This window comes from Myripristis murdjan, chromosome 1 (genome assembly GCF_902150065.1).
Source record: "Myripristis murdjan chromosome 1, fMyrMur1.1, whole genome shotgun sequence".
NCBI classification, from domain to species: Eukaryota; Metazoa; Chordata; class Actinopteri; order Holocentriformes; family Holocentridae; genus Myripristis; species Myripristis murdjan.
In genome coordinates, this window is record NC_043980.1 from 9,951,554 (window position 1) to 9,967,151 (window position 15,598).

Here is a 15,598-nt window from a genome sequence, read left to right on the forward strand (position 1 = left end):
CACACACACCACAGACAACACCCGGCAGCCGCCTCAGAAAGTCAACCGGACGTCTCAGGATTGGAAAAAAAAACAAATAGTTTGTTCAGAGAGTTTTGAAATCAAGAATTTATCCTCTGAGAAGTTGAACTGGCACTGGTGAAGAAGAGGGCAGTTTGCTGCACCGCCCTCTAGTGGTTGAAACCAAGGCCGTCTCAAGGAATTTGGGGGCCCCAAGCAAAATCGACCTGGAGGCCCCCCCCTCTCACGGACCCGGACCCATGCATGCCCACCACGGCCCGGCATGCCAACTGGCCAATCCCCCCTATTTATTTATTAGCATTGACTGCCAGGCAGGTAGTGGTACGTTATCACTTACCGCTATCTTGTTTTTTCTTTTCCTCCTCTTCCTTTCTCTTCTTTCTTTTCTGGCTTCCAGATTGGTAATTGCGCTTCATGATAGCTGCTTTTCATTTTTTTTTGTGGCTGCAGAAATCACAAACGTGGCTGGTGGTAGCCAGTGGCAGGCTACTCTCAGCAACTAGTGAGGAGGCGCCCCCTTGAGTGTCGTTGCACTTTCATCCTGTATTGAGCATCACAGAATTTAAAGGGGCGCTCACACAGTTTGTTGTTGCATTTAGTTCATAACCAGTCGCTGTCTGGGGGCCCCCGGCCAGCTCGGCGCCCCAGGGAATCGCTTGGTTTGCTTGCCTTGTTGCGACGGGCCTGGTTGAAACTTTCCAGCACGTTGCCCTTCTGGCCACGCCCCCATCAGCGATGTGCCAGCAGGTATTTTTAGCAGCTGTCACTTCAGCCACATCACTGATCAGGTGTGGCCACAGGTGCAACATGACTGGGAGTTTCAGCCTCTAGAGGGCACTGCAGCAGGAATGTAATGCTGGTGTTTCTAATTTCTCTCTATTTCTCTCTTTCACGTCTCTATTTCTCTCTAGCTCTGTCTTTTTTTCTCGTTCACTGTGTGTAGGAGTGGATCAGTGAAGAATGACAAAAATCGAAGAAGCACCACATCTTCAGTATGAGTGTGTGATCAAAGAGAAGCGCTGTTGTGTTGTGAACCTTATTACTGGCCTCATATAGTGGCTATTAGCAGTTTTCATGATTTGCTGTCAGTTTAGCATTAGCAAGCATCCCTTATTTTGCCTGCTTTGTAGAAATCATAGAAGTGGCACAGATTGTTCTCCACCGACAGTAGCCTCAATGGACCAGAATGCATTGCAGCCACAGGTTGCATCGTTGCGGATCTGTTTGTCAGTACTGTGTGAAATACGACACCCTTTCAGACCAATTTTTTTTTTTACTCTCTCGATCTCCTACAACACAAAAATCCTCAATTCCTGGCTGTTGTTGGAAGGAATTCTGGGAAAAACAGGACATCAGTGACTGAGGAAGAGGCAGACATGGCAGGTTGAGGGAAGGCGGGTACACCAGGAAAGTAAATTACAACACTTCCATCACCAAACAACTCCTAGAATACGTTGAATATATTACAGTGTACGAGTATCTGAGGGTGGGGTTCTCCTTTAAGCTGCAGACGATGAGAGTCACGTGCAGGAAAGGAGCCCCTCCTACACGTGCACACACACACACACACACACATGCACACACACGTTAGTACAGTTTTTCCAGGGCAGGTATTTTGGGTGGCATCGGGGTACCTGGGGTCCCCAGCAAAGGGCCGCTCTCTAACTATAGGCACACAGCCCTTGGGTTCAGCCAGCCACGGGAGCAATCATCCAATCCAATTAGACTCCTGACGACCCGCCCTAATGAGCTCGTTAAGCCCTCAGCTCGTTAGTCCTGCAACAGCCACGTGGAGACGGAGAATTGAGTTTTGTCTTTTTCTTTTTTTTTTTTTTTTTCCTCCCTCTTTGACGTTTAATGAAAGTGCTTTTTTAAATTAGATGGCCCACTTCCTAGCAGGCCCGGAGTGAAGAATCACAGGAGGATATGTGCACCGTGGGGTCTAAACGTCCCGACAAGAACTCTTTTGTTTCACGTCTGCGAATCAGATTATTTGGGTGTGTGTGTGTATGTGTGTGTGTCCGTGATTGCACACGAAACACGTTTTTCAGCTGTCACACCATGTTTATTCCAGCATTACCCAATCCCATTTTCTGAATCAATCTGCTGGGTTTAAGAAAAAAAAAAAAAAAGTAAATCTCAGTAATACCATGCCTGCTGTTCCTCCCATTTATAAGGTGCTTAGTGTGGCTGTGCGGTATTACTTGGTGCATTAAGAGCATTTCTTCAGATGAAAGCCTATAATAAGGCCGGTATATACTCGTTAATACACTCGACTAATGAGCATGTGTTTTGGGTTTATCTGATATTAAACAAGCTTAAACCCCATCTCCTGAACACTCATCAAATCTGCATGTTGTTGTTGTTGTTGTTGTTTTTTGGCATTTCAAAAGTTTGAGTAAATTTGAATGGAATCATGACTGGATACACTGACACGCACAGTAAGTCTGCAGTCTGAATCAGATTACAGCAATAAAAATTACACTCAATAGCAGATTTGATTTTTTTTTGCTCAGTCGTGCCATTTTTTAATTAATTAATTAATTAATCAATTAATTAATTTTTTTGGGCTGTGCAAACAACTTCAATTTCCTTAAGTTTTTCTGATGTGCTCATGTGTCAACTAGGTCACGTGGGACGTTAAAGTGAACTCTGTTGGTGGTGTGGTTTCTTTACTCAAATGACAAGAGAACAGGGAGCAGGAGGTCCCCAAAACCCCTTTTCTTGCTGGATCACGTGAAAGAAACTTTCCGGAAACTGTTTTGCGAGGCCACGGGCCGAATTTCACCGCATACACTCATTCATGAATCTGTGTACGTGCGAGTTATCGGGACAACCGCGGTGCTTAACCCGCTGACGTTTCAGGCGATGAATCACCTGAGCCTCATTATCCTCACACACACACACAGCGACCGCACGGCCTCTGCATGAACATGATACGATGAAACGATACACAACGGCACCACTCGTCTTGAATCACCCTGTAACCCCCGGTGTCTTTCCTGCTGAATCCCTGTTTGTTTCACCATAGTAACACAAACATCCACCGGCGCCAGCGAACCTGCTACTATCTCAGATGATCCACATAAACGACCATCTGAGTCGTGGCTCACATTTCTTCCAGGCGAGGATAAGGACTGAGCGCACTGACACAGCAGCTTTTCCTCGGTCTTTATCTAAAATGAGATCTAATTTCTATTTTAATAGCTCTCTCCGGATAAGCAGAGGGGCCGGACCTCAGTCGATTAGGAGCTATTTGATTTTCAGCGCCTCCGTCTCTCTCTGTTTCTCTTTCTTTTATTTTCCCTCGCACTTTCCAAATCTCTCTTTCTGTCTCTGCTGTTTTCTTTTCCATCTATCTCTCACTTCCCTGCTTCGTGCTTGTCTCTTTTTATTTCTCTCTCTCTCTCTTTCTGCAGCAGCCGACAACAGACAAATGGTCGCCGCTATGCACGGCTGGAAACGCATACTAACCAACAGCAGCCCGTCTCGTTGACCTTGTTTGTAGTTGGTAGGGCCACGGCTAACAACGATTACTCTCCATGCTGTTTTGCGCTTAAGCCCGAGTTAATGCTAAGTGGAGTGGAATGGAGTGTTGCGCGAGCGCCGGCGCTCTCTTCTTATCTATCAGGCTGAGACGAGCCATTGATCATCGTTTGGACGGAGTTTAACAGCCACTTCAGCGCGCCGCAAAGCACATGGCGGCGCACGCACAAACACACGTAAACACAAAGAAGCCCTCGGCTTTCCATCCACTGCAGAGAGAGAGAGAGAGAGAGTGTTAGGGACAGGGAAAGACAGAGAGCTATAATAAATGTTGAGTAGGCTGGCAGGTTTGTGAGTAGAGTAAAGCACAGTTTTACTTGTGTGTGGGAGAGAGGGGAGGCAGTGCGAGAGAGAGAGAGAGAGAGAGAGAGAGAGAGAGAGAGAGAGCAGAGTAAAAAAAATGGAGCTATTGGTCTTAGTTTGGTAATAAAAGACTACTGAAGTGTGCAGCGAGTGCTGGGGAGTGTGTGCGTCAGTGTGTGTGTGCATGTTACACCCTTTTTTCTGTAGTGCAAGGTCAGAGCGAGCTAAATGCACAACACACACACACACACACACACACACACACACACACACACACACACACTTTGAGAGGGAGAGAAGAAGTGCACGCACACGTACACTTAAGCTGCAAAAATGCACTCACATCACAGCCCACACAAAGACAGAGACTTACACAATTTGCACCACATGCACGTTTACTGCACGTGCACACACATTACATAGTCGTATGTCTCCACATACAACAGCATGCACCTCCTGTCATCCATCAGTGAGATTGACAGATTGACAGATGACTATGATCAACAATATGTCTGTTACCATGAGCGCAGGAACAATTATAACCTGGTGGAACAAATCCAACCAGCACTTCAGTAATCATATTATTATTGTTTCATTTTCATATTTACATTTGTCAAAGAAAATCCCTGACTTATAAAAAAAAAATAATAATAAAAATGTATTTTATTTGTATAGCGGTTTTCTTGCTACTCCAAGACAAAAAGAGATCACATGAAATAAACAATCTTATGAAAAAAATAAAGCAGATAAATTCAAACAAGTGGAGAATTTAACAACAAATGGAGGCAGTTAGAAGCACGGAGGGACCAAAATATCTTCAATTTCAAATTTCTGATTCTAATTTCTAGTAACTTTCTTTCCGAGCGACAGCACTTTAACGCCATGAGACTCTAACGTGCAGTGAAAGGGCTCAGCTCGGACTCGAACCCGAGACACTGCAGTAAGGACAAGTGAGTTATTTCTAATAAAATGTCGTGTCTTGGCTGGCATTTCAGTACCATTTTTTGGGGGAATATGGACTGACTTAGTCTGCAAGCCGCAGTTAATTTCTGAAGGCCACGTGTTTTACACTCCTTTGAAGGTCATAAATATTGTCTGAATGGATATTTTGTACCTTCCAGCAGAGCCAGAGCAGCGGGAGGTGCAGAACGCAGAAAAACGGATCTGCAAAGAACCCCTAAGCCCCAGTTTTAAGTTGCCCCACCCACTTTTAAAACCCTTCATACACCACCGACAGCTAAACTAACATTATCAAACGGGTTGTGGAACTGAAACCCTGCAAAAGCTCCCGCAGCCTCCTTCAAAAACAGAAATAAACGTTTCTTCTTTCACATTACCTGTCTACAAAAATCTGTTGATTTATTTAGTTATGATGCCTCAGTTAGAAGTCATGCTGTCATTTGTTTCTGATTTTTACCATTTTCCAGACTTTGGCATCAAAAATAAATCCTCAGTGGGAGAAGTGGATCGGTTCATGACATATCAACATCTGTCACAACTGGTGTAGTTTTTAAAAAAAGACAAATACTAACATCGATGATTGATCGATGACCAGAGTTGCGTGAGTCTCCTCCTCTTCATAGTTTTTCTATCACAGAAACCGGCCAAAGAAACAGACATGGTGGCAAACTAGCCGGGTATTTTTATGGCTCAGCAGCGAGCTACAACGATTCTAGTTATAAATTTAGAGAACAAGCAGCTACAAAGCTTTTTGTGTTAACTTTTTGATGCAAAATCATTTTTGTGGCAAAGCGACAGCAGAATTCAGTGGATCCAGGATTTTCCAAGAGTTAAATGTGCAGATGAAAACATCAAAAAACAAATTTTAAACAACAGTTTAGATCACAAACTGACAGGGATGATTATGAATTCTATATTTGGGCAAAGAGTTGTAGTAGTTTTGGTATGCAGTAAATACTTGCTGAGTATACAGTACTTAGTGCCTCTATTTTGAGAACACACACACACATACACTTACCACACAAGAGTAGTATTTATTTTAAAATTTGTCTTTTATGGCGATTATTACGGAGAGAGTGTGAGTGTGTGTGTGTTTGAGTGTGCATGTGTGTGTGTGAGATTGTGCTGACCAAGACCAAGAGCTCTTTCTGCTCCTTGAGGAATTTAATTGGCAAATCACTGCCACTTTAGCCCCTAACCTGACCCCCTCCCGTCCTCTCCACACACACCTGCACCTCTGCGCTCAAGCAGTAACACCACCACACACACACACACACACATACACACACACACACGTATACATCTGCCTCTATGGCCACGGAATATAAATTGTGTTTTTCCTCCCTTTTTTTCACGGCAGCAGAACGGAGGCCGTGACCAGAATGAAAATGAAGGAGAGGAACGGGGGAGAGAGGGATGAGAGATGGGCGCAACCTCTGAAAGAGACAGAGGGAAAGAAAACAAGGACAAAGTTAGGAGTTGTTTAAAGCGAGCGAGGGGGGTGGGGGGCAGCAGCAGCAGCGGAGGGGAGGGGAGGCGGCGTTGACGGGAGGAAGGGAGAGAGGGGAGAAGGACAGTAATGCGAAAGGAGCGAGGGAGATGGAAAAAGGAATTAAAAGAGGAAGTGAGGCGAAGCGGGAACTATTGATGAGGTCAATGGAGTCACGGCGGCAAGAGGGAGGAGAGAAAAATGTGACACAACACTTGACGAATGAAGTCACCGTTATTGATTCAGCACGTCAGTCAATATGACCGTGGACGTCGTACGCCTGCTTTCTTTCTCCATGCGTGTGTGTGTGTGTAGGCTGCGTGCATCGTTTGGGTGCTTGAACGCCTCACAAAGTACCCTGAATGCCATGGGTGGGATTGCAGTGTGTGTGTGTGTGTGTCACGCGATGCAGTCATGCCCTGGGTGCCGGGGTGATGTGGTGCGTTTTTTTTTTTTTTTGCGTGGTCGTTTGACTGAAAAGTTGCTCTTCCGTGGGTGGCCGTGGAGATTGTAACCAAAGCAACAAAGACATGTAACTACGGTGGAGTTCAGCGTTACCTCGGCTCTGGGGGAGGACAGCAGGTCCATCTTCGGTTTGACCGTCTTCCTGAGAGACGGAACGACAGACAGAGGCAGAGACAGAGAGAGAGAGAGACAGCAGAGAGACAGACAGGGCGGGGGGAGGGGAACACGGAGAGTAAAAAAAAAAACAATTAAATGACGCAGCAAATCAAAATTGGTTCGGCATAGGAGCAATTACGGGCCTTTGAAAATTCATTCTCATCAGTCCCATGTGTTTTTAAATGGCAGAGCACGGCGCTCGAGTGCATCGTCCCTCCTGGTGGAGGAGATATCAGCTGCCCGCTAAAGCCAAGGCTGCAGCGAGGTAGACCGCATTTCTCGGTTGTTACGTCATCGAAGGCTGGAGGGATCCTTTGAGTACAGCCGAGAAATGCAGCCTTCACCCGGCAGCTTTCCAAGGATGTGTGTGATGTTGCACGTCCCAAAATCCTGCACATACATGGGAAGAAACTTAAAAACTAAACTAAACACGTTCCTTACCTGCTTTCACTGACTAAAGCCAAAGGTTTCACTTATAGTGGATGTTTCCTAAATGCCAACGAAATATTTGTAAGAACAGTCATGCCTCTCCATCACATTGCTGCAGCCATGAGAGCTAATCTCGCGTAGCCAGACGTCCCTGTAAACAGCTGCTTTGTTTTTCATGAAGGTCTGCCTATGAGAGATTATATGACAGCGCGATGTGAGCATTGCTCTCTCCGGTTGTGTACACGTTTGGCCTCGGTCAGCCATTTGACACGATTTCACAGGGGAGATGCCTTTGCAGCCTTTTGTAATACAGTAATACAATGCAGGTGCTGAGAAATAGACTTCTGGTGTGAACAGCCAAGCTCCTGCACACGTGTGAATTTACACTTCAGGTTGCATTTTTCATGCAGTCCGACCGGAGCGACTCGCGCGTATGAGGAGCTACAAGTTAGATCAGATGCATCATGCTTGATTTGTTTAGAATTAAAGATTTAGGGCCAAATTTAACAAGAGTAGTGAGGCGTGTGTGTGTGATGTTCCTCTGTGCGCTGCAGAACATGTGCATAAGGATTAATGAGCATGTGAGAGATACAGGATGTATTTTTAAAAAAATCTGTAATTAACTTTACTTTGCTTTTACTGCATTTTACTGTGACATTAGCAGTGTTTTTTTTTTATGTCTAGTAAGATTCCTTTCATCATTTGAAGTGACAGGCGTGCAGAAACACCAATCACAGGTCAAAATATTCAGGGTTCGTACACTTTTTTCATGGTCAAATTCAAGCACTTTTCAAGGACTTTCAAGGTCAATTTTTTCAGGTTTTCCAGTACCATTAAAGGAGAAATCCGGTATATATATATCCTTCTGTTTTTTTTTTTTAATACTGCATACAGGAAATACAGGTATGCAGTATTAAAAATCAGAAAAACAGAAAAAAAAACAGAGGGAAAAAAGAAAACAGCTTCTACAGCTAGAAGTATTTAGTCTGCCCTCTCCTTATACAGTAGATGTAGGGTATAGGTAGATCCCCCTAAGGGAAAATTCAAAATTGACATAACAATTGCATAAGTAAAATAAGATTAAAAAAATAGATTACATTAAATGAACAAGAAAACCATCTAAGATTATATAACAATAATAATAATAATAAATATGTCAATATAATTCATATATATTATTAATATACTGTATCAATATGGTTCATAGATAGATAGCATAAAAATAGAGAGAGAGAGAGAGAGAGAGAGAGAGAGAGAGAGAGAGAGCTTGCTGCTTTGGTATACGTCTTGCGCTCCAGTAGCCAAGCGGTGTCTACTCTTATGTCTATCATCTTATGGGCTAACATCAGCTGTGCTTCAATTCTAAGTTGTGGGAAGTTCCTGCAGTTTACTGTTGAGAAACGCAGGCTTTGTTCTTAACTTAGCCCTTAATAATTGTCACTAATTGACACTGCCATTCAGACACATCACATAGTGCTTCTACATTTAGGTCTAGCATGCAGCTAATGGTTAGCCACAGTGGTGTAGTCTAGTTTATTCTAGTGGGTTAACACACACACACACACACACACACACAGGCTCCCTTTCTGAAATGTTAACGTTAGCTCCAGCTGTAGTGTCCCCCGAAAAATGGTCAAAAAGAGCCGCTTCGTAACACAGAGAAGGCGACTTTATGAACGGGAAAGTGAACGTTATGTCAAAAAAACATACTGATACGTATCTTTGCGCATTTTTAAGTGGTTATACGGAAATGCGGGACCTTTTCTAGTGGGTATACGCAGTATACCTGCGTATCACGTAGACTACACCACTGGTTAGCCAACAAATCACACATGTAGGGCTAGTCATCTCTGTGACTTACTTTTCATGACTCGAGAGTGCTGACTCTCCCATAGCGAAAAGTTGAAGCTTCTTTTTGCATATTTTGCAGCATGCTACACGTGGATTTGGTCCATGTTTTATCCACTGTTTCTACTTTTCATTACCCAGCCAACGTTCATTAAAACGGCAACCTCCCGGCACGTTGGTCGCATGCTGCTGCACTGCCCTCTTGTTGGGGGCGTGACACATGACAATCAATCCAGCTCTTGTGAAACCCGTTAGAGCGTGAGCTGTGAAGGCGTCATTTTTAATCCGACTTATTTTATTTCTCTCCATTTAATAAGTGGTCCATTTAGTCAGACCAGAAATATGGTAACAATTTCAAGCATTCAAGCATTTACAAGCATGTTACCCAAAATTCAAGCATTTTTCAAACCTTGAAAACATAACATTAAAATCCAAGCATTTTCAAGGTTTTCAAGCACCCGTACGAACCCTGAATATTGTTAATCCTGGTTTTTAATGACTGGAAAAGTCACTGAACTCAGAGAAGTTTGAGCGCCAGAGGAGCCGAACCAAATTATCTGACTCTCTGAAACAAAACTGAATTCCCATCATTTTTTCCTGGTTTAACACACAGAGCTGTTCAATTTCTCTCTGACCAATCACCTGCAGCGTTTTCACGTCACATTTTAGCGCCGGTTCAGCGCACTTGGAACCTCAATAGAGGTGGTGCCAAAAAAACAGTGCCAGGCCGTATCCATTTTACCCGATGAAAAACCGAAAAAGGCAAATAGAGTAAAGTTGAGTCGCACCATGCAGTGGAAAAGCAGCTTAGTTCATATAGAAAATAAATGGTGCTATTTAATTAATAAATAATCAGGGTTTGAAAATGGCTGTCAAGTGCAGCCTCTGTTCACAGACTCGAGGTCAAAACAGACACTTTTTATGTGTAGTCGCGGTCCAACCTTACCTTTAATTATAGCGCCCCATGAGGCCCATTAGTCGTTTTCCTAAACATAAGAACATGGTGCCAAAATGCATCATCCCTCCAAGTTTTTTCAGAATCAGAACAACAGTGTTTGACATATCACGTTTACAACAGCGCCCCCACCAGACCAATGCCATATTTTATTTATTTCATCCAGCCAAAGATATTTTTGAATCGCCCTCTGTCATGTATTGGTGGTTTCTTCATATGTTTCGATGGTTTAACATCACAAATGTGTCGCTGTATTTGTGCCTGAAGTAATTCAGCGATACAGAAAATTGACTTTGATCACTAGCTTGTTGCTTTCACTGACTGATAAACCCTGATCGGCTGCGCTACACACACAACTACCAATCACTGACCTTTTCATTAATTTGCTACTTTATCGATTGATTGCTTCATTTTCACCGTGGAGGACAAGGGTCATAAAGTCTCAGCCTGTCAATATCAGTAATCACACCTGGCCTTTTCATTGCAATTTGAAAATTAGTTTGCACCGTAAATAAATTGATGAGAAAATTGGTCAGTAAATTAATTTGAGTTTTCCGCCAGCTGACAGGTAACTCTAATTTATTTATCACCAAGCCAGGTTTTACCTACATTTAATGTTTGGCATGTACTAATTTTTAAGCCCTGACTGGAACACAATGACGCATCAAATTTCATCACATGTGGGACGGCGAAAGGATGAAATGAGCGGCACCGTTAACATAACTGATTCTATTTCAATATGAATGACAACAGGCCGGAGTACGAGGAGAGGAAGTACTGAGAGTTTAATTTTTGCATCACTTCATGTTGAGAGAGTCCCGCTTTACCACATCTGCTGATGGTGAAACCTAACCACCGGGAAATGGACCAATCGGAGGCCAGAGTCGTTGTTGTGAAAGGGGAAGTAGAGGGTAAAAAGGGTAATACGTCTCCATCTATCTCTGAGCCAGGAGGTGGGAAATCAAAGTGAAGTGGAGGAGGGTGGAGCTTATTGTCCGGTTGGTCATGTCAGAGATTTTTTTCAAGGCATTTCTCAGCATCAGAGCTTTGATCCAACAGGCCAAGCATCTTTGTCAAAGTGGGTAAAGGTGCCAGCTTCTGTAAATGCCCCAAGATGTAACTGTTATTGTGTTTTGACAAAAAAAAAAAAGTGTGTTTGGGAGGCTGTGGGAGCAGCTGAGGCCATGGAGGGAGGAAATGAGTAAACGATCAATGAAGTCAACTAACACAGACATGTGACCTCTTTCACTTTGGGGTGTAAAGCTACACTGTCCTGCAGCATCTACTGACCGATCTGTGCATGCAAGCCGAGGCTCTAAGACAGATACTCAGGAAACAGCGCAGAAAATGGTGACGTCAGGTCCTGTGTGTCGGTGGTCGGTATGTTTCGATGGTTTAATATCAGGAATGTGTCGCTATATTTGCGCTTGAAGTAACCCTGCAATAACAAAACACTGACTTTAATATCTAGCTTGTTGCTTTCACTGACTGATAAACCCTGATTGGCTGCGACACACACAACTACCAATCACTGACCTTTTCATTAATAAGCCACTTTTATCGATCGATTTGATTCGTTTTCGCGGTGGAGGACAAGGGTCATAAAGTCTCAGCCTGTCAATATCAGTAATCACACCTGGCCTTTCACTGCGATTTGAAAATTAGTTTGCACAGGCCTTTCATTGCAATTTGAAAATTAGTTTGCACAGTAAATAAACTGAAGAGTAAATTGTGTCCAGTTGTTGTTTGCAGGAGTTTACAGCCAGCTGAGGGGTAACTCCAATTTATTTATCAGCCAAGCCAATTTTAACCTACATTTGATGCTTGGCACGTACTCATTTTTGGGACAGCGTAAGGATGAAAAGAGCGGCACCGTTTAAAACAGAGAGAGAGCCTTGGTGCAGTTCCAACACATAACTGATTCTATTTCAATATGAATGACAACAGGCCGGGAGCACGAGGAGAGGAAGTACTGAGAGTCTGAGTGTTTCATCACTTCATGTTGAGAGAGTCCCGCTTTACCACATCTGCTGATGGTGAAACCTAAATTGACCAATCAGAGGCCAGTCTCGTTGTTTTGAAAGGGGAAGTAGAGGGTAAAAAGGGTAATACGTCTCCATCTCTGAGCCCCGAGGCGGGGAATCAAAGTAAAGTGGCGTTAGCTGTGTCTGGGCTGAGGACAGCGTCCGTGCTGCCGGCAGGGTGGAGCTTGTTGTTATTGTGTTTTGACCAAAAAAAAACATGTGCGTGGCCTTTGGGAGACTGTGGGAGCAGCTGAGGCCATGGAGGAAGTAAATGAGTAAACGATACAATACAACAATAGATCAACTAACACAGACATGTGACCTCTTTTACTGTGGCGTTTAAAGCTGCACTGTCCTGCAGCATCTCCCGACCCATCTGTGCATGCAAGCCGAGTTTCTGGGACTCAAGATAATTAAAGAGCGCAGGAAATGGTGACATCAGATCCAGTGCATCTGTGTTTTTTTTCGCTATTTCAACACCAGGCGTAGCACACAAACACATACACCACATGAATGCAGCAATGAAAGTGACATTTTAAAGGTAATAAGACTTAAATACATAAAACTTTAACATTTTTGTGCAGATTGACCTGGTCAAATGTTGCTCTGATGCTCCAAAAAGAAACATACAAGCAAAAGAAAAAAACACTTGCAGTTATCTAGTGGGTTTTCAAAGTGGGGTTGGGGGACACTCCGGGGTCCGTGAAGGGCTCTGGGGGTCCGCAGCAAAATGAGGAATAGTTTTATTTCACTACGATTTAATTCACTAGAAACTGTTACAATCCAAAATTTCAGTCTTATTGCCTTCAATCTATTCATTATTGTTCAAGTATGCCTGCTAAACAATTTAATAGTGAACAAAAAAACAAAATCTTGTATAGTGGCAGTGTGCAAAAGAAGAAACAGACTAAAAAAAAAGGATCTGAGATGTGATCTATGAGTGTGTACCCCGCTGTCTGTATTTATTTATTTTTTTTCCTGTTTCTTTGTGTCTGGCCAGGGCGACATGAGCACACTCAGTCACTAATGACTCCAACTTAGGACAACCTGGTCAATCATTAATGCAAATCCAATATTTTGAGAGTTTCGGGGGTTTACCCTTTTGGGGGAATTCATTTAGTTTCTCTATTCCAGACGAGAATAATTCATTGCAGAAAATTAGGTGAATAAATTATGAATAAGAGGTCAGACACAGCCTTCGAGTGCAAAATGGATGGGAGCTCAAACTCCTTTTGTGCTGCTAACACATGCAGGCCTGATGACACGTCAGACCGCAGCACACAGAGCCACAAATAAAGCCTGAGCAAGCAGACGTTTTTCGGATAGTCCTTTGCTCCCCGAAAGGCAAGTTTGTCTTTTCCCCCCACGTCTGCACACAGGGAGGTCCAGCACAGAGCTTAGGAGGGATTCTTCATTCACTTCTCACTCCTTCATCTCTTTCTCTTTCTCAATTTTCCCCAATGTCCTTCTCTCCAATCCCCTCCCATCTTTTCCGTCTCCATTTGCCTCTCCTATTTCCCCTTTAAGGGCGTTAGACTTTGAGACACTTGAGTTACGGGACAGTCTTGTTAAATACCGGGCGAGGTCTCTGTTGTTGGAGGCCCCTCTGCATGCAACAAACCTTCCACTCCCACACAAAGCCTGGAGGATACTCCATGGTCTCTGTACATACACTATCAGGAATTTCATTTGAAACAAAATCATCCACCGTTTGAAAGAAAGAAGCCGGATCTTATAAAATACCTGAAACAAATAGTTGTTTTTTGAAGGGAAAGAGGTGAAGTCCTACGTTGGCAAAACAATATCAAAATCTCTAATTTGCAAAGCCTTGCTTATTTTGTGAACAAAATAATGAGATTTACATAAAGTACAATGTGCATCCGCATGGTCAACGATGTTTTATCTCCAGATCACCACCGCTAGGCAGCTTTCCACTCATTGCACACATGGTTCGTGAACAGAATGAGCTGATCTGTGGCCAAAAAAAATGCAAACTGTTAGTGAATCTGGGCCAAAATCCTCCGTGCTTTGTTGGTGGCTTGCAGTTAGAAATACTGGCTGATGAAATTCATGTATTTTGACCTGAAGTAGATCCATGGTGTGTCAGAGATGAGTGCATATTTCCTCACACGTTACGCTACACTCGCAGCAGGCGGCTCACAGCTGTTCACCCATCGCTCTCTGCCGCTGACACTTTCATGTCACTACCAGTCAGTCGCTCTTTGTGCTTGTTAGCATTAGCAAAGCGCGTGGGGTCTTACACTTTGCGGGTGGGTGGGCGGAGGCGCCGGAGGGCTCGCGGTTGCTGCTGGCTGTCCTGATCCGTCTGGTAGAAGAACATCCTGAGAGCCTCGTCCAGCAGCAGCCATGTTGGCAGACCCAGCAGCCTCTAGGCAAGAGAGAGGGGGGGATGATGGAGAGAGAGGAATCAAGGTGAGGGCAGCATAAAGAGGTGGAAAGTAGAGAGAGAGAGAGAGAGAAGAAAAGACATGAGGCAAAAAAAGCAAAGGAAGCAGGATGGATGAATAGATAGTAGAGCAGGGAGAAGAGAGGGGAAAATGGAAAGAGGGAGATTTGTAGTGGCAGATGGAAAAGGAAAAATGTAGGAATAAGGAGCAGAGAAAGACGGATTTAAGGAGAGAGAGAGTGTGTCGGTAGGAGTTTGGTGGATGAGCAGAAGGAGAAGGGGTGGTGGGAGAGATGTGAGAGAGGGGTGGAGGGAGTGGATGAAAGCACGGGCAATCAAGAGAGGAGAGATTGTGAGCGCAAGGCGAGCGAAGGCGAGAGAGTGTGGCAAAGTGAGAACCACGTAGGTTGCGGGGGAAAAGAATAAAGCAGAAAAGAGAAGTGAGTGAGTGGGAGAAGGAGAAACGGATCATGTTTTCAGCGATGGAGCAACACTGAAACATGTCAAAAAGTCCCACAACTACAGTCAGCGAGACACGATGTGGGCACAGGGCAGCGCGAAGAGAAGAGAGCAGCAACGCCTACGTGTTGGGCTCGATCTGCAAAACTACCGCTGAAATATCCTAGTCAGTGCTTATCCACCTACAGCATCGTTCAGCCCACTGAGTTGTAGGCTACGGCATCGCACAGTGCAGCATCTTTCAAGCATGCCAACCACTCTTTACTTTGCACAAAATAAAAGACTGCATGCGAATAGTCAAATAGGCTCACCTTCATGTAAGTGTTGAGTTCAGGGATTCTGCTCTCTGCAATCTCCTGCTTGTGGCCGATGTAGACTTTTCCTAAGGAGAGACACATTTTCACCGTGAAAAAGCTGCTAGTATAAACTCACTGCATCAAGTCAGATGGTTAAAATATCTCTACATGCACCCAAGAAAATCACATCTCAGTGTGTAGCTATAAACTCTTCAACCACGCCGGTCCGACTGGCGGGTT

At 44.1% G+C, this 15,598-nt stretch overlaps 2 protein-coding genes across 2 annotated transcripts in view; one reads left to right on the top strand and one right to left on the bottom strand.

The window, feature by feature from the left end:
• ncf4 (neutrophil cytosolic factor 4) overlaps positions 1-15,598 on the bottom strand; it is a 40,490-nt gene that overhangs the window by 12,451 nt on the left and 12,441 nt on the right. The window contains exons 4-6 of the mRNA XM_030061599.1: positions 15,374-15,444; positions 14,458-14,585; positions 6,878-6,926 (exon numbers count right to left, since the gene is read on the bottom strand). Of these exons, the coding sequence (XP_029917459.1) occupies positions 6,878-6,926; positions 14,458-14,585; positions 15,374-15,444 (248 nt within the window). The remainder of the gene's footprint in view (positions 1-6,877; positions 6,927-14,457; positions 14,586-15,373; positions 15,445-15,598) is intronic.
• pvalb7 (parvalbumin 7) overlaps positions 1-15,598 on the top strand; it is a 51,924-nt gene that overhangs the window by 3,033 nt on the left and 33,293 nt on the right. The window lies entirely within an intron of this gene.